The sequence below is a fragment of the Lissotriton vulgaris genome, chromosome 11, assembly GCF_964263255.1.
Source record: "Lissotriton vulgaris chromosome 11, aLisVul1.2, whole genome shotgun sequence".
In the NCBI taxonomy this organism is placed as follows: Eukaryota; Metazoa; Chordata; class Amphibia; order Caudata; family Salamandridae; genus Lissotriton; species Lissotriton vulgaris.
Window position 1 is genome coordinate 638,238,035 of NC_141699.1, and position 19,781 is coordinate 638,257,815.

General features: G+C 48.2%; 1 protein-coding gene across 2 annotated transcripts in view; it reads left to right on the top strand.

Moving 5' to 3' along the window:
* Positions 1-15,356, top strand: part of ATP6V1H (ATPase H+ transporting V1 subunit H) — a 196,161-nt gene extending 180,805 nt beyond the window's left edge. For both annotated transcript variants that reach the window (XM_086943734.1, XM_086943735.1), the window contains 2 exons: positions 234-347; positions 14,954-15,356. In XM_086943734.1, coding sequence (XP_086799860.1) covers positions 234-347; positions 14,954-15,014 — 175 coding nt within the window. In that variant the 3' untranslated portion in view covers positions 15,015-15,356. The remainder of the gene's footprint in view (positions 1-233; positions 348-14,953) is intronic.
* The last annotated feature ends 4,425 nt before the right edge of the window (positions 15,357-19,781 follow it).

The following is a 19,781-nucleotide window of genomic DNA, read 5'->3' on the forward strand; positions in this document are numbered from 1 at the left end:
GGGATGTGTGACTGTGCTTCGTAGTTTACAAGGTGACTTGATTGCGACGCTAGGATCATACTGAAGCTAACTGCAAATTATGGAGCTTCTTCCTTTCATAAATGTTCATGTTATTGAAGATAAAAAGATGTTAACATCTTCACCCTTTGCTATAATGGAAAATGGGTTAAAATGTGTGATTTCAAGTCTCTCCTAACAATCATCTAAATGCAAGCATATTTCCCCTCTTTCAGCGTGATTGAGCAGCTTGGTGGCAAGCAACTTGTGATGAACCATATGCACCATGAAGACCAACAAGTTCGCTACAATGCATTGTTAGCGGTACAGAAACTGATGGTTCATAACTGGTATGTAACTAGTTACACTTTCGTATCTGCATACGTGCATTGTTGCACATACAGCGATTTTCTGTTATAGTTGGAAATCTAGGCTTTGCAGGTTTTATCAGTGATTTCCTAATTTTGTGAGATTTCAGGGCTTGTGTGGAAATCAAGGTGTATTCTAGATTCTATGGCAAGTTCCGTAGGCGAACATTATGCAACATCCTTTAATGCCACTTCTCCACAGCAGCTCCTTTAAAGAACATAGAACTTAGAATTCTCACACAATAAAACCACAAACCCCTAACCCTCAGCCTTCTTTTTTGCTGCTGCTCCTGCAGTTAGGTACTGGTGTGAAGAGTGAGCGATATATTTTACCTGAAAGAGTAGGTTGAAAGTGGTTTGTTTAGAAATGTAAAGAATTTGTATAAATTGTTGTGATGTATTAAGTTTTGTGTTAAAATGAAACTTTGTCTGGTTTGACATGTATGCGTATGGTTGAGTTTTGTATTTGGCTTCGTTTAGCCTATATGAGGTTTTTAATCATTTGAAATAGCATTTTAGGAGTGAAGGGTTTGTTTTGAAGTTCAGGGGTTAATGGTTTCTATTGATAAAGGAATTTTAAAAATGTTCTTACTGTGGGGGCCTGGGCCGTTGATGCAGCAGTTGAGCTTGTGAACCTTTTCTGCGCACCGGAAGTTTGAGCTGGCTGCGCTGTGATGGGGGTGCATGCAGCTACTGACTGAATCGCGCCCTGGACCAGCGGTATGAGGTTCGGATCTTACGGCCATTTGTAGAGGCCGCCCACATTTAATGATTTCAGTGGACAGTGCTTTTTGGTTGCTGAGCGTTCGGTAGATTGTGTGCTGTGTACTGCGCATCAGTCAATATGTTGTGGAAAGAGAGGAAAGACTGGATTTCTAAGAGGGTTGCTTTCTATTGGTTAATGCACTTGGCTGCCATCTTACAGGATTGGGAAACCATCTGTTTGGAAAATGGCATAGTGTGCCATACCGGTGTGGAAATTTTTGACTGTTCCAACTGTTGACCTGGTGCTTTGTCAGTCAGCTGAGGTACTGTCAGTCGAAAAAAGGGTGATTCAGTTTTGGGATTGAAGAATTTGTAAAGGTCAGTTTTGGGCAGTTTAAAGGATTAGCTTTTGGTGCAGGATTTTGTTCTTAAATAAAAAGAGCAATATGTAATACTGTATTTACTTTAAGGGCTGATATCAATACATTTAAAAGATGAGTAAGAACAGGTCTCAGTTGGATGAGGCACAGTTTGACGAGAAATTGAAAATGGCGGCTGAGAATGTCTGTAGATTCAGGGAAAAGAATTGAGAAGAAGTTGGACACTATTTTGGCAAGTACTAGGGCTGTTTCAAAGGAAGAAATGTTTTGGTCTAGTGGGAAGGCTTCTCAGTCCCCCCCCGCCCCCCTCCGCCCCCCTCCCAAAAAAAGGAAAGGCGGCAAGAAAAAGAAAGCACCTCTCAGTGGATTATGCGCAGATAAAAAGGCAGAAGTCTACGGTGGCAGACCATGGTGCCGGTGTGATCACGAGGAATGGAGGTATCAATGACACACATGGAGGGGAGGGGAGGGGGGGGGGGGCAGGGGCAGGTTAAAGGCCCCAGGAGAAAGTAAGATGAAGACTATTTTTTTAAAAAGCCGTAAGCAAACTGTTGTGCTTTTGTGATGAGTGTTCGGTAGTGCCGAAGTCAAGATAAGTTGCTCATCAGGAATTTGGGTCTGATAAGTCTGGAGGTAATGAGGTAACACAAGTTAAAGAGAGAAAGGAGAGTATGAAGGAATCAGATTCTGTTGAGAATTAGGACCTTTCTAGGGATGCAATTTTTGATCCTGTTATGGTAAGGCACCCTCTGTCTCGAGATGGATCGCCTCTGGAGCATGTTGCAGAGTACGCTCATACCTGGCTCAGGAAACAGACGCTTAAATAAGTAAGGGTCAGATTGACGTCTGTGTCCTAGACCTTCTTTAGAGGACAAGGTTATGGTGACCACGCAGTTAAATCCCAAAATGTCAGCTTTTCCAGGTAAAGGGGGACGAGATCCTTGAAAAGGGTTAGACAAGAGTCTACGTATGTGCTAAGATCAGCATTTGGATGTCTCTGGCCCACTGACAATTTTTGGGGGATTTGATGGAGGGGGCACATATGAGTAAGGCGAGTGTGGATGCAGAAAAAGTTTCACTTTAACACAAAAATTAATTCATTACAACAATTTATACAAATTCTTTAATTTCTTAGCCAACCACGTTCAACATACTCTGTTAGGTAAAATATATCTCTCACGATCTCCACACTAGTACTTGACTGCAGGAGCATCAGTAAAAAAGAAGGCTGAGGGGTGGGGGTTCTGTGGTTTTATTATGTCAGAATTCTAAGTTCTAATTTCTTTAAAGGAGCTGCTATGGAGTAGTGTCATTAAAGGATATTGCATAATATTAGTCTCTGTGTCTTTAATAAAATCCATATTTTTGCCCACCAGGCTGTGGAAAAATCTAAATTTTAATGCATGCACTTCTTTCTTATACTTTATAAGCATATTTTCCACAGGTTAGGCTTTTATGTTTGAACAACTATATTGTTACCCCAGTATTGGAACTTTCATAGATTCCCATGCTATGTATCATTCCCCGTCATCGGAATGGGAGTCTCGGTAACAAAAATACCATAGCTGTAGGTACAAAAGATCATGGAAAAAGGCCTAGGCCTCATTCCCTTTTGTAGCATATCACCCTCTTTGTGTAAAAGAGACCAAACTTTGGCATCAGCCAATCAGAAGTGCCTCACCACTTAGAACCTTCCTGAAGGAACCTCAGAGCCTCAGATTTTCTACCGCAAAGGAGTCGTCGACGACGAAGGCCCCGTCGACGACGAAAGCCCCGTCGACGACGAAAGCCCCGTCGACGACGAAAGCCCCGTCGACGACGAAGGCCCCGTCGACGACGAAAGCCCCGTCGACGACGAAGGCCCCGTCGACGACGAAGGCCCCGTCGACGACGAAGGCCCCGTCGACGACGAAGGCCCCGTCGACGACTAAGGCCCCGTCGACGACGAAGGCCCCGTCGACGACGAAGGCCCCGTCGACGACGAAGGCCCCGTCGACGACTAAGGCCCCGTCGACGACGAAGGCCCCGTCGACGTCGAAAGCCCCGTCGTCGACGAAAGCCCCGTCGACGACGAAAGCCCCGTCGACGACGAAAGCTCCGTCGACGACGACGGTGTAGACGACGAAAGTCCCGTCGACGACGATGACGCCGGTGTCAACGACTGCGGTCTCGACTACTACAGTGACTATGACAACGGCTGGCGTGTCGACAGTTTCATCGTCGACGACGTCCACGACACCTATCTCGACGGCGTACATACAACCGTCGACTACGGAACCGACGATATTGTCCACAGAAAAGCGGATTACCATTTCTGTGACTCGTATCACGCCGGAGATGACTTCTCCAAGGACGGTGTCCCCTCTGTTACCTACCATGCTCCTTCAAGAGGGAGAATCAGAGGAGGATGAACAAGATGCATATAGCTATGCCAATAGTCCTTCCCAACTTTTTGTCAAATGCCAGGACACTGACTCAGAGGGCGAATACGGCCACGAGGAACGTGGTCATAGTCAGCAGCAGCAACCTGAACAGGAAATGGTTTCAGTGCCAACGTCTTTCCTGCAAGATCTACATAAGATGCTACAGGACTATAAATCTAAGGCCAGTAGACCTCTGCCAAATACGTCAACGCCTGCTACGCCTTCAAGGACTCCGGCTTCATTGGTGCCACCTACTTTAACGGCTCCAACTTCTCCACAGCCTCAAGCGTCCTTCCAACAGGATTCCTCTGGATTGCCAGGGACTCATGATGTTGATGAATCCTCGGATGAGGACCAGCAGTCAGATCATGTCTCTAATCCCGACACGGAATATGATGAATATGTTATTGACAATCCCGCATCGCCAAATCCGGACCCGGCGGACTCCCCGTCAGCAGATATTGGGGGCTTCCATCAGCTGATGGAGAGAGCTGCGGCAAGATTTAAATTGGCAATGCCTAAGGTTACCACAGATTGTTTCTTATATGATTTTAAGGAACCCTTTCGGAAGACTGCCAGGTCCATTCCTATCGTGGATCACCTATGGAAAGAGGGCATAAAGGCAATGACACACCCGGCGACGGTGGTCCCGGTGTTACCGCGTCTCGATAAGAAGTACAAGGCGACCGATGATGCCCCTGCGGCCTTGACAGGTCATCCAAGACCTGACTCTGTGATCTCGCAGGCAGCGCAGAGGAAATCGCGCAACCCTTCGGCACCACTGACAACTCCTCCGGACAAGGAAGGGCTGAGGTTGGATAACGTGGGAAAAAGATTCTGATCGATGGCAAGTTTGCTGGTGCGAGCGGCTAATGCCTTAGCGATCCTGGGTAGGTACGACCGTCAACTCTGGTGCGATGTCGCCCCCTACCTTGACCAGCTGCCTCCTGAATCTACGTCTGAGGCAAAGAAGATTTTAAAAGAGGGAGAGGCGACGTCGATGGAAATCATCGATTGCGCAATGGATATTGCAACTACTGCATTCCGTTCATTGGCTGGGGCAGCAGTACTCCGTCGCCAAGGATGGCTTAAAGCTACCTGGTTCCGGCCCGAAATCCAGAATAAAGTATTAGATCTCCCCTTTGATGAAGAGGCATTGTTCGGCAAACTCATTGACGACACCCTGCAAGATATAAAAAAGGACACAGAGACTGCTAGGTCCTTGGGGACACTTCAGTACAGGAAGTCGCCTTTTAAGGGATCCAGAGGCAGGGGTGGTAATTACAGAGGATCCTTCCAACAACAACGCTATACCAACACAGGCTCAGGTTCCCAGCAACACAGTCAGCTTTACCAGCAGCGGCAGGGCCAGTCTTCCAATTACTCCAGGCCCTACAATAAAGGAAAGCAGTGGGCGCGAGGACGAGATTCATCCAAGCGCCAATAGCGGCCTCCTGGCTCTTCCTACTGGACCCTCCTTCAGGAAGTCATCAGTTGGAGGCAGGGTCAACAAATACCTTCACAACTGGTCCAAGATAACATCGGACCGTTGGGTGCTCAACATCATTCAGAAAGGGCATACCTTGGAATTCACACAAGTCCCTCCACCCAAGCCCCCGGCAGCCACTCCATCCAAACACCAGCGTCTCCTTCAGCTTGAAGTTCAATAGATGCTCCGGAAAGGAGCCATAGAGCCAGTTCCCTCAAACCAGAGAAATCAAGGATTTTATTCCAGGTTCTTCTTGGTGAAGAAAACGCTCGACAAGTGGCGCCCCATTTTAGACCTCAGGGGGCTAAACACCTATCTCATTTCTCTGTCCTTTCGTATGGTGTCCCTCCAGGACATCTTGAAGCTAATCAGCCCGGGGGATTTCATGGCCACACTCGATCTCGAGGATGCCTATTTCCACGTTCCGATTCACCCAGCGCACAAAAGGTTTCTGCGATTCACAGTAGCCAAGAGCCATTACCAGTTCAGGGTTTTACCCTTTGGACTCCGCTCAGCCCCAAGAATTTTCACAAAGGTGCTGGCGCCTGTAGCAGCTTTCCTGCGAAAACACAAGTTTCAGGTCTTTCCCTATCTGGACGACTGATTACTGAAAGCTCCGTCCAGAGCTGCAGCGAGGCAGACGGTTCAAGCATGTACCAATTTGTTTTAGAACCTGGGACTCACTCTGAACAAAGAGAAATCTTGCCAGGTCCCTTCCAAAAGGGCTCGTTTTCTGGGAGCCATCTTGGATTCGAAGCTATCACAAGCTTTTCCTACTCCGGAAAGGAGGCAGAAATTACAAACCATGGCCCAAGACTTACAAACAAGAAAGTCTCTTTCAGTACGCCGCTACAAGTCTCTACTGGGAGTGATATCATCGTGTATCCCATTGATTCCCCATTGCAGACTGAAAATGCGTCCTTTGCAGGAACAACTGGACAATCAGTGGAAGCAAGTCCACGGTTCATTCGACGACAAGGTGACAATCACTCCAGAGATGAAGGAAGCGGCCTTATGGTGGACAAATCAAAACAACTTGTCCCAAGGTCTATCCTTCGCAAACGACCCGTCTCCACAAGTGATAATGACAGACGCGTCATTGGAGGGTTGGGGAGCAGTGATGCAGGACCTACATGTCAGCGGTCATTGGTCACCCCAGGAAAAACGCCTCCACATCAACATGTTGGAACTCAGGGCGATACGACTGGCTCTGCAAGCGTTTCTTCCTCGCCTGGAAGGTTCACAAGTGCTTATCAGGACGGACAACACCACGGCCATGCACTATGTGAACAAGGAAGGAGGGACCAGGTCGCGCCCATTGTCGCTAGAGGCTCAACAGGTCTGGGAATGGGCGATCCAGCACAGGATGTCACTAACGGCAGAACACTTGCCAGGCGTCTTAAACGAAAACGCAGACAGACTGAGCAGGTCATCCTCGATCAGCCACGAATGGGAGTTGAATCAGGAAATCTTGGAACAAGTCTTCAGCCTGTGGGGCAGGCCGAACATCGACCTTTTTGCCACTCCGACCAACAAGAAATGCCGGTCTTACGCAAGCAGGCTTCCCCATCAACATTCACTGGGAAATGCCCTTTCGATAGCCTGGTCGAAGACATTTGTCTACGCTTTTCCTCCCATTCCTCTGATACCACGCCTACTCAGGAAACTCAAGGGGGAACCGTGCAGGATGATCCTAATAGCCCCGGCTTGGCCGTGGCAGTTCTGGTACACGGAGCTCCATCTGTTGTCCATAGCTCCTCCCTTGCCTCTCAGGATTCTGCCGGATCTTCTCACGATGTCCAGAGGACAGATTTTACATCCAGATCCTCAGTTGTTACACCTGACTGCATGGCTCCTGAGCAGCGAGAATTTATGAACCTGCCATTGTCAAGGGAGATCAGGGAAGTTCTGTCCCAAGCAAGGGCCCCTTCCACTAACAAAACTTACCGCCTTAAGTGGAAGAGATTTTGTTGTTGGTGTCAAACAAAGCATTGATCCATTCAATTCTAAACCTCATCAAATCCTACCTTACCTGCTGTCTTTGGCCAAATCTGGACTGGTCCATTCATCAATTAAAGTCCATTTGGCTGCTTTGTCACGGTTCAGAAGGACAGACTCCGGGCCTTCCTTGTGGTCTTCCAGAACAATCAAGCAATTTCTTAAGGGCTTGTTCAGGGTCTATCCACCGGTGAGACCGCCTCCTCCTACATGGCATTTGAATCTGGTCCTTTCTCAACTTATGAAGGGTCCATTTGAACCAGTCCATCGTTCTGACATCAAATATCTTTCGTGGAAATTGGCTCACCTCCTTGCTCTCACGTCGGCTCGGCGTGTGGGAGAATTACAAGCTTTGACCATCCAAGAACCTTTTCTTCAATTCAAGAGGAATGTTGTGATCATGAGGACTAATCCTAGGTTCATGCCAAAAGTTCCCTCGGATTTCCACTTGAATGAACCGGTCATTCTGAAGACGTTCTTCCCTCAACCTTCTACGCCAGCGGAGAAAGCATTGCATTCGTTGGATGTGCAGCGATGCTTAAAATTCTATTTAGAACGTACTAAAGGTTTTCGAAAATAGTCTCAACTGTTTGTGGCCTTCGGGGGACCGAGTAAAGGCCTTCCACTATCCAAACAGGGTGTTTCAAGATGGATCACGAGTGCCATATTACATTGTCACAGGGCTGCAGGAAAACCTCTGACTGGAAAGATACGAGCACATTCCACAAGGTCTGTGGCTTCTTCAACAGCACTCTTCGCGGGGGTGCAAATTAAGGATATCTGCAGAGCTGCGACCTGGAGCAGCGTTCACTCCTTTACCAAGCATTACTGCTTGGAATCTCTGCAACAAGATGATGCAGCAGTAGGACAGGCTGTCCTGAGGAACCTCTTCCACTGATGGTGAGCTTTCCTTCTTTCCCACCTTCCATTTTTGCACATTTTGTATCTAATGTCATGTTTTTCTATTGCTATAATTCACGATGCAAAATGTGATTATATTGCCAACTGCTTGCTACTCTGATACAAAGCATGGGAATCTATGAAAGTTCCAATACTGGGGTAAGAAAACAAGTTACTTACCTGTAACTTTAGTTCCCCAGTATTGGTAACTTTCATAGATTCCCATGCGCCCACCCACCTCCCCGGGGAAAGCTCAGCCTACAACAGATATGGTGTCTAAGTACACAACGGCTACGAAAATCTGAGGCTCTGAGGTTCCTTCAGGAAGGTTCTAAGTGGTGAGGCACTTCTGATTGGCTGATGCCAAAGTTTGGTCTCTTTTACACAAAGAGGGTGATATGCTACAAAAGGGAATGAGGCCTAGGCCTTTTTCCATTATCTTTTGTACCTACAGCTATGGTATTTTTGTTACCGAGACTCCCATTCCGACGACGGGGAATGATACAAAGCATGGGAATCTATGAAAGTTACCAATACTGGGGAACTAAAGTTACAGGTAAGTAACTTGTTTTCTTCAAGTGCTTACGCTGACAAGTGCTTTAGGACATGTAAGTTAATAAACCCTCCTAGAAAATAAGTTCACGTTCGAGAAAACCTGTCCCCTCCTCTACATGGGAAATGTGGATATTCTATCATATTTTATCCACCTTGGAAACACCTTCCCCTACCTTTTTATAGGTGTGCCTTTACAAGTGCTTCTGGGGGGAATGAACATTCAAAATGTTTATGAATGTGCCTTTGTTTGTTTTTTAAACCTTTTGTATACCCCCAGGCTTCTGTTTTTCTTGCCTCTACTGATAAATATGATGCACAAAATACACATTGCTTACATATTTTCCCCAGTAGTAAGTGGAGTTTCTGGTATGAAAATCCTCAGATCCTGATTTTGAAATCCGGATTAGGGGTTTTCACCAGCATAGTCAACTTTTTAAGCACCTATTTCGCATTTTGATGTATAAAAAAGCTATTATATTTTTAAGATCCTAAAGGTCTATTCTCTGTATTTGTGAGAAGGTACTATGCTTGAGTTGTTGGTTATATGTGGATGTATTTTGGTCTCCTTAATAACGCTGGGTAATACATTAACTTGTCCATTTAAAATGTTTCTTGTTATGTAAATCATATATAGTTTTGCTTGAACACGAGCATTTATTTGTAACATTTTTATAGATTTTTTTATTGTGAAATATTTGCAAAATATATTATGAGATAACTCTGAGGTTAGAGGCAGATCAATATGGGAGTAACAGAAGAACATCAGCAAATATGGGCACATATGAGAAAAACAGGAACGCAGATAAAAACACTAGTAGGCATCTGCTTAAAAAACGCCCTGTCTGTAGACTGGCTGCCACTTTAGGATAGCTGTCTTGTACTGACTGAACATAGAAAGTAAATGTTACCACCATACTCCATTGCATGTGGGCTGCACACAGAAGGGCAGTGTTTGGTGCTGGCAGTGATTGTAAGTGTTAGGAGCCAGAAATGGTGGGCCTTGTGAGGAGAACAATGTTGTAGGCAGTGTAAGGATTGGGCAATTTGATGAGCAGAAACTGGTGAGCGCTGTAAAGAGCTGGTATTGATGGACAAGGAAAGAACTGGCAATAGTAGGCAGTTTGAAACACTAGTGGGAGATGGAGAAACAGACACTGAAGGGCGATTTAAGCAACTGACCTTGGTTGCAAGTGGGAGTACTGTTCTGCACTGGTGGTCTGGGAGGATCTAGCACCTTTGGAGTGCTAGGAGCTTGCAGTGGCTGGCAGTGTGTGGGAATGGTGCTGCTGGGCCATACGGTGGGCTGAGCACATTACTGGGCTATATGGGAAACTATCACTGTTGGGCAGTGTGGTGTGCTGATATTGCCTAACTTCTTGAATAGTTGGCACTGTTGGGCGTGGTGATGAATAAGCATTGGCTGGCAGAGAGAAACTGTCACTGGTGTGGAGATGAAAAAGTTCGATCCAGTAGGTAGCGTAAGGTGTGGACACTGGTGAGCAGTTTGAGGAGTCGATTAACTGTATCGGAAGCTGGCCTGGTGGAAAGTGTGAGGATCTGGTGCGATAAATTTGTTGTAAGGTCACTTTAGAGAGCAATGCACTTTTGAAAGATGAGTAGGACAGTAGGAGAAGTTAGCACTGGTGGACAGTGTGTATATTGAGCAGCTGGTACTACTTGTGGACAATAATGCAACTGGTGCTATGTAAAGCGCTCTGATACCCAATTCGGGTCAAGTTAGCGCTATATAAAACTCTGTAAAATAAATGAGAAGCATACTTGGTGGCTCCGGGTGAGGAGCCGACCAGGGGAGCAGCCACTATTGAGTAGAGAGGAACAGGCACCGGTCAACAGAATGGGAACCAGGCACTGAGGGCCGTATGGTAAGTGGAATGGATGGTTAATGCAGTCCAGACCTGTGCGAGAAGCTGGCACTGTTGAGCAACATGCACTGGTTGCCACTTTAGGAAGCTGCCTCTAATTGGCGTTATGAGGAGTGGCACTGGTAGGAGAGATGGGTAAACATTCCTGGGAGTGTGAGCACCTAATGCTGGTCAACATTGTGGGGAACAGATACTGTTCTGTAATGAAAGTTGCTGTCTCCAGTGAGCAGAATAACAAACAGACACACAATGTAAGGAGCAGCATTAACAAGCATTTTGAGGAGCAAGTGCTCAGGCAGGTTATGGCGTTGCTGTAGTGGGGGATTGAGGTGATCTGGCTCCGTTGGCCAGTGTAAGAAGCTGGCAGGCATTTGTAGATGCTTTTACTGGCAGATGGTGAAGAAGAGTGGGCAGGGTTGAGCTGTGTAAGGGTTTGTCAGTGGAGAGCAAAACGAGATGCCTGTATTAGAGGGTAGCATGGGGAGCAGACTCTGGTGGGAAATCTGTAATACATTCTTTGTCCATGCAATTATCTACCTCTGGTGGGAGTGAGAGGAACTGTAAGAGGTGGAAAGTGTGAGATGCAGGCACTGGTGGGAGCTGCAAGATGCATGTACTTGGGCGAGCTGTTAAATGCTTGTGAGGAGTGGACACTGGTTTGCATGGTGGGAAGCTGCCGCTGGGGTACAAAGTAAGCAGTTTGCTCTGGTGTACAGTGTAAAGAAGAGCCCTGGGTGGAAGTGCTATTGCCTTGCCCTGATAGACTGTGTTAGGAGATCGATCCGTTGCTCAGTGTGAGAAGTTGGCATTAGTGTACATTGTGAGGAGCAAGCAAAAGGAGGGCAGTGTGAAGGAGGGATTGGTGGGCAAGTAAGGAGCTAGTGCTGGAGGTCATATAAGGAGCAGGCATGAGAGGCAACGCGAGGAGGTGTATCCAGCTGGCATGGTTACAAGGTGGCAATGGTTGGCAGTCTGAGAAGCCTGCACTATTTGGTAGTAGGAGGAGCTGGCACTGGGGGGCAGAGTGAGTAGCTGTCATGACGTATTAGTGTGAGGCATTCAAGCTGGTTTCAAGGATGTCAGACCAGAATCATTTGAACCAGAGCCTTTCAGAAGACCATAATTGCTTCTCTGCTAGACTTTACCAAGGTTTACCAGCCTCTCTCTGCGGAAGAAGCTGCAGTGGATTACAAATCTTGAGGTCAGGCTAGACTGCAGTCTAAGGAAACCTGACTGCATCGCTGAAAGTTTCTCTGGCCTCATCACACATGCTGTTGAAATTAGCAGGCATTGCTCATCACAGCTTATATTACTCCGGCCTCCTGTTCTTCCAACAAAAATAGACCAACTCACAAAGGCGTTTAAGAGTATGTGACTTGGAACTCCTGTAATACTACTACACATACTAATGATCACCTTTGCTAGTACGTAAAATGTAGATACCCAAGATGCTCATAGATGCTTTTGTGAATTGGTATTGAAATGCCCAACTCGCTACTTTTAAAAGTGCCAAGAGCACACAGTCCTTTCAGTTTGCAAAAATTGCATATAGAATGCTCTGGTTTTAGAAGTTTTTTCAAAGCAAATTCACCACGACTTTTAGAAGTATGTGAGGTAGTACTACAGGAGTACTAAGTCACATACTCATGATTGCTTTTGTTAGGTGTCCCTTTAGTTTTTAATCTTCATGTGCTAACCCTTGCTGTAATTCTAAATTGTTTATGGCCCTACTGAACATATGTACCTGGAGTGATGATCACTCCTTTCCCATCCTCCCTCCCAAGCTGTGGAATTATCTGCCTCTCCACATGCTTATTCTCCAAGACCTTCAATTCCATAAAACTGTTCAAACTCATCTTCTTCTAAACAAGCCCAGTGCACCATGGTGCCATATTCCTGAACTCCGTGGTGTTGTGTTAGGAAGAGGTGCCGTGTTGTGAAGGCCCTGGTGCCGTGTTGTGAAGGCCCTGGTGCCGTGTTGTGAAGGCCCTGGTGCCGTGTTGTGAAGGCCCTGGTGCCGTGTTGTGAAGGCCCTGGTGCAGTGTTGTGAAGGCCCTGGTGCAGTGTTGTGAAGGCCCTGGTGCAGTGTTGTGAAAGCCCTGGTGCAGTGTTGTGAAGGCCCTGGTGCCGTGCAGGTGCTGGTGCCGTGCGGTGCCATGCAGGTCCTGGTACCCTGCGGTACCGTGCAGGTCCTGGTGCCGTGCGGTGCATGTCCTGGTGCCATGCAGTGCCATGGAGTCCATGTGGCTGTGCCGTGAAGGCCCTGTGAGTGTGCCTTGAAGGCCCTGTGGCTGTGCCGTGGAGGCCCTGTGGCTGTGCCGTGGAGGCCCTGTGGCTGTGCCGTGGAGGCCCTGTGGCTGTGCCGTGGAGGCCCTGTGGCTGTGCCGTGGAGGCCCTGTGGCTGTGCCGTGGAGGCCCTGTGGCTGTGCCGTGGAGGCCCTGTGGCTGTGCCGTGGAGGCCCTGTGGCTGTGCCGTGGAGGCCCTGTGACTGTGCCGTGGAGGCCCTGTGGCTGTGCCGTGAAGGCCCTGTTGCTGTACCATGCCGTGAAGGCCCTGTTGCTGTGCCGTGACGGCCCTGTTTCCATGCCAGCCTGATTTCAGTGCCAACCCTGTTGCTGTGCCGGCCCTGCTGCTGTTGCTGTGCTGTGCCGGCCATGTTGCTGTGCTGTGCCGTGCTGGCCCAGTTTCTGTGCCGTGCTGGCCCAGTTTCTGTGCCGTGCTGGCCCAGTTTCTGTGCCGTGCTGGCCCAGTTTCTGTGCCGTGCTGGCCCAGTTTCTGTGCCGTGCTGGCCCAGTTTCTGTGCCGTGCTGGCCCAGTTTCTGTGCCGTGCTGGCCCAGTTTCTGTGCCGTGCTGGCCCAGTTTCTGTGCCGTGCTGGCCCAGTTTCTGTGCTGTGCTGGCCCAGTTTCTGTGCCGTGCTGGCCCAGTTTCTGTGCCCTGCCGGCCCTGTTGCTGTGCTGTGCTGTGCCGTCCCGGCCCGGCCCTGTTGCTGTGCTGGCCCGGCCCGGCCCTGTTGCTGTGCTGTGCCGGCCCGGCCCTGTTGCTGTGCTGTGCCGGCCCGGCCCGGCCCTGTTGCTGTGCTGTGCCGGCCCGGCCCTGTTGCTGTGCTGTGCCGGCCCGGCCCTGTTGCTGTGCTGTGCTAGCCCAGCCCTGTTGCTATGCCGGCCTTGTTGCTGTGCTGTGCCGGCCCTGTAGCTGCGCTGTGCCGGCCCTGTAGCTGCGCTGTGCCGGCCCTGTAGCTGCGCTGTGCCGGCCCTGTAGCTGCGCTGTGCCGGCCCTGTAGCTGCGCTGTGCCGGCCCTGTAGCTGCGCTGTGCCGGCCCTGTAGCTGCGCCGCGGCGGCCCTGTGTCTGTGCCGCGCCGGCCCTGTGTCTGTGCCGCGCCGGCCCTGTGTCTGTGCCGCGCCGGCCCTGTGTCTGTGCCGCGCCGGCCCTGTGTCTGTGCCGCGCCGGCCCTGTGTCTGTGCCGCGCCGGCCCTGTGTCTGTGCCGCGCCGGCCCTGTGTCTGTGCCGCGCCGGCCCTGTGTCTGTGCCGCGCCGGCCCTGTGTCTGTGCCGCGCCGGCCCTGTGTCTGTGCCGCGCCGGCCCTGTGTCTGTGCCGCGCCGGCCCTGTGTCTGTGCCGCGCCGGCCCTGCTTCTGTGCCGCGCCGGCCCTGCTGCCGTGGTGCCAGCCCTGTTGCCGTCTCGAAGTCCTAAAGCAAGTTTTAAATAAGATTACTCAAAATATTTCTTTTGTGATAAAACACCCACACGATGTAACATTTCTACAGAAACGTTATCCATGCAAAAGAAATGCCTATTGCTCATCGTCGCCTTAGACAGGAACTTTAAGTTAGTTTAGTGTCTTGTATTGCTTGAACTAGCACTGAAAAGTTATTTCTTCGCTACTTTACTTTCATTGATTAATGGTAGGCAGCTCTAGGTACTGCTGTTAATTTGTCTGTCTCTTTCAAAGTTTACATTAACAAAAACAGTTGAATTCTACACTGCTGTGTATTGGTAAAAAATTGTCAAGCGTACTTGCTCCTTGTCTTGGAAAGTTAAACCTACTGAAATATTACCAGCCAAGGCGCAAGCTCATGAGATTTTTACACAAGTTTGCTTGTGCTTTTTTGCAGGGTCTATGTAATCTATGACAGTGCATGTATTATTTTCAGAAGGCCAATTAACACTTTATCGATCTCGGTTACTGTTTTGTAAGTTTCAAACCATGTAATCGCTTATTTGAAATAGCTGACACTCATGTTTTTATTTTAGGGAATATCTTGGAAAACAGTTGCAGTCTGAAGAACCGGCAACAGTAGCTGCGAGGAGTTAAATATTTGTGTTCTTTGTTTCGGAAGTTTAATGTTTCATCCAAATTACTTAGCAGAAGTGTATACAGTGTGTCTCAGATCAGTTCATAAGAATACATTTCTTCCTTGCAATATGAGCAGCAAGCTTCTGCCCGATTGCAGTGCAGTATGTTCCGGTAATGCAGGTAGTATTAAACGTTAAAACGCTTGCAACATTTGGATTGCATAAAAAGCACTATTGTGTTGTACAGAAACTCCAGCCATTCTACAAGAACTGTGACTAAAACGAAATTGCTTTTATTGTGTGTAATTTATTGTTGTCATAAAATTAAGATTAATATTAAATGACATTCCTAACCCCAAAATGTGTATTCTTTTTATTTAGTTCTACTAAAATATTTCTTATGTACCGTTGTTAATGCACTTGCCTGACTATATAATATGTTGTGTTTCCACCTAAGGAATTCGGTAATATGAGTATCCTTATTACACTCTTTAATTGACCGAAGGCACCTTATTTGTCCAGCAACAGGCATTTTATTTTCAGTTTACAGATGTATACCACTATTGTATAGGTTAGATCTCGTAGGTCTAATTGCATTTAATAATAATTAAACCTTTTCGCTTATTTTTGCTGTTTCTCTTTTTCAAATTATTTTAATTCAGATATTCTGTAATGCCTGCTCATTACTGAACAGGCTAGTGGCACTGAGCAGAGTTTGAAAGTTCACACCTACAAATAAAATCGAAAATATAAACATGATATCGGTGGACAAAGAGGTGAGAACAAAAATGGAATAAAAAACTGCATTGAGATAAAATTCTTAAGAAATTAGAAAACGCTAGTTGGTGACTCGAAAAATAACACTCTAGAAGTTTGCCTTAAGGTAGGGCCTTACAAGCACTGGCATCGAACAATTAAATAAAGAGTCTAACGTCCTATAGGCCACTAGACAAAGTTTTGTAGGTGCCATCTTTGGGTCTTGTTCACTTTGAATTTTAACATGATTAAAAAATGTGTATAGCAAATCATGGCAGTAAAGTGAAATCAAATACAAAAATTAAAAGGGCCCACCCTGCTGTTGTGTGGTGAGGTAAAACGTTTACCGAACTATGGGGTCGATTAGGATGGCGGACGGAAGGACGACCGCCGGCCTGAAGTAGGCAGAAAATGCCTTTTTTCAGTCCGGCCAGTCCATGTGCCATATTAGGATGGGATTCAGAAAAGGGGGTGGTGATGAACAGATTGTCTGAATTAAGCAGACCACTCTTTCCCAGTCCAAAGATCAGGGCTTGATCCATCACCGTTTTTCAGCTCACTGCACCATCCCAGCTCAGAACTTGGCTATATGCAAATTAGTCTGACCCTGGCCCAGTGCATCATGGGAACAGGGCAGACCAAACTACCAAGCCAATTCTTATACTGGGAAGGAAACAAGCTACCGGGGACCGGTTTCTGGCATTTCAGCCGTCTTCGGCCCGGCTTGCTTAAATCCTGATGGTGCAATGAGCTAGGGACTCACATCTGAGTATACCCTTCCACACTTATGGTGGACAAAAATGATTCAGAAAAGTGGGTGGTGATGAACAGAGTGTCTGAATTAAGCAGACCACTCTTACCCAGTCCAAAGATCAGGGCTTGATCCATCACCGTTTTTCAGCTCACTGCACCATCCCAGCTCAGAACTTGGCTATATGCAAATTAGTCTGACCCTGGCCCAGTGCATCATGGGAACAGGGCAGACCAAACTACCAAGCCAATTCTTATACTGGGAAGGAAACAAGCTACCGGGGACCGGTTTCTGGCATTTCAGCCGTCTTCGGCCCGGCTTGCTTGAATCCTGATGGTGCAATGAGCTAGGGACTCACATCGGAGTATACCCTTCCACGCTTATGGTGGACAAAAATGATTCAGAAAAGGGGGTGGTGATGAACAGAGTGTCTGAATTAAGCAGACCACTCTTACCCAGTCCAAAGATCAGGGCTTGATCCATCACCGTTTTTCAGCTCACTGCACCATCCCAGCTCAGAACTTGGCTATATGCAAATTAGTCTGACCCTGGCCCAGTGCATCATGGGAACAGGGCAGACCAAACTACCAAGCCAATTCTTATACTGGGAAGGAAACAAGCTACCGGGGACCGGTTTCTGGCATTTCAGCCGTCTTTGGCCCGGCTTGCTTGAATCCTGATGGTGCAATGAGCTAGGGACTCACATCTGAGTATACCCTTCCACGCTTATGGTGGACAAAAATGATTCAGAAAAGGGGGTGGTGATGAACAGAGTGTCTGAATTAAGCAGACCACTCTTACCCAGTCCAAAGATCAGGGCTTGATCCATCACCGTTTTTCAGCTCACTGCACCATCCCAGCCCAGAACTTGGCTATATGCAAATTAGTCTGACCCTGGCCCAGTGCATCATGGGAACAGGGCAGACCAAACTACCAAGCCAATTCTTATACTGGGAAGGAAACAAGTTACCGGGGACCGGTTTCTGGCATTTCAGCCGTCTTCGGCCCGGCTTGCTTGAATCCTGATGGTGCAATGAGCTAGGGACTCACATCTGAGTATACCCTTCCACGCTTATGGTGGACAAAAATGATTCAGAAAAGGGGATGGTGATGAACAGAGTGTCTGAATTAAGCAGACCACTCTTACCCAGTCCAAAGATCAGGGCTTGATCCATCACCGTTTTTCAGCTCACTGCACCATCCCAGCTCAGAACTTGGCTATATGCAAATTAGTCTGACCCTGGCCCAGTGCATCATGGGAACAGGGCAGACAAAACTACCAAGCCAATTCTTATACTGGGAAGGAAACAAGCTACCGGGGACCGGTTTCTGGCATTTCAGCCGTCTTTGGCCCGGCTTGCTTGAATCCTGATGGTGCAATGAGCTAGGGACTCACATCTGAGTATACCCTTCCACGCTTATGGTGGACAAAAATGATTCAGAAAAGGGGGTGGTGATGAACAGAGTGTCTGAATTGTCAAGCAAGCCGGGCCGAAGATGGCTGTAATGCCAGAAACCGGTCCCCGGAAGCTTGGTCCTTTCCAGTAAAAGAATTGGCTTGGTAGTTTGGTCTGCCCTGTTCCCATGATGCACTGGGCCAGGGTCAGACTAATTTGCATGTAGCCAGGTTCTGAACTGGGATGGTGCAGTGAGCTAAAAAACAGTGATGGATCAAGCCCTGATCTGTTGACTGGGTAGGAGTGTTCTGCTTAATTCAGATACTCTGTCCATCACCACCCCCTTTTTGAATCATATTAGGATGGGAAGCACTGTCAAATTTCCGGAAGAACAAGCACCGCCGCATAAATACACCCGACCCCGCGGCGGACGTAACCAACCAGAGACACTGCCGTAAGGAATGACTTCTCCGACCGTCCACGTAATCACGATAGCAGATAAGACACAGCAAATCGCAGCGGAAAAACCACCAGCCTGAACACGGCGGCTTCAGCACAGCGGAGAGGCAAAACATTGCGTAGAGATACCCACCACAGGCAGATCGCCGTCATGGACTCAGCTCTGAACGCATTTCCGATCCTCTTCGTGCTCCACCACCAGCAAGTCATGGACCGTCGCCGACGACAACGCATGTACGCAAACACACCAATCGCTGTCGGAAGGGGAGTACCTGCCGGGGCTGTGACGTGGGGAGGGGGAGGTGCATGTTGGGGAAACCGCATTTAGGATAGCACGAATATATCAACAATGCAAGGAGACAACCAGGAATGACACTGAGAAACCACTACACATGAATAACTTGTTTTATTACACATATTAGTAAATGACTCCTGGAGTAGGCAGGAGCATGGGCACTGGATACAACAGAAAAGGTACATCTGAGGCAGCACATGAGAGGGCACGGAGCATCAACAGTCCATGGCAAGGCACAGAGCAGGTACATCTGAGGCAGCACATGAGAGGGGCTAAGTGCACCAACAGTCCATGGCAAGGCACAGAGCAGGTACATCAGAGCCAGCACATGAGAGGGCACAATGCAGCATCCTAACAGCAATAGGGCAGTGTTCATAACAGAACAGGTACATCAGAGGCAGCACATGAGAGGGCACAATGCAGCATCCTAACAGCAACAGGGCAGTGTTCATAACAGAACAGGTACATCAGAGGCAGCACATGAAAGGGCACAATGCAGTATCATAACAGCAACAGGGCAGTGTCCCTAACAGAGCAGGTACATCTGAGGCAGCACATGAGAGGGCACAATGCAGCATCCTAACGGCAACAGGGCAGTGTTCATAACAGAGCAGGTACATCTGAGGCAGCACATGAGAGGGGCACAGAGCATCAACAGTCCATGGCAATGCACAGAACAGGTACATCAGAGGCAACACATGAGAGGGGATAAGTGCAACAACAGTCCATGGCACAGATCAGGTACATCAGAGGCAGCACATGAAAGGGCACAATGCAGCATCCTAACAGCAACAGGGCAGTGTTCATAACAGAACAGGTACATCAGAGGCAGCACATGAGAGGGGTTAAGTGCAACAACAGTCCATGGCACAGAGCAGGTACATCAGAGGCAGCACATGAGAGGGTCTAAGTGGATCAACAGTCCATGGCAAGGCACAGAGCAGGTACATCTGAGGCAGCACATGAGCGGGGCTAAGTGCATCAACAGTCCATGGCAAGGCACAGAGCAGGTACATCAGAGGCAGCACATGAGAGGGCACAATGCAGCATCCTGACAGCAACAGGGCAGGTTCATAACGGAACAGGTACATCAAAGGCAGTACATGAGAGGGCACAGAGCATCAACAG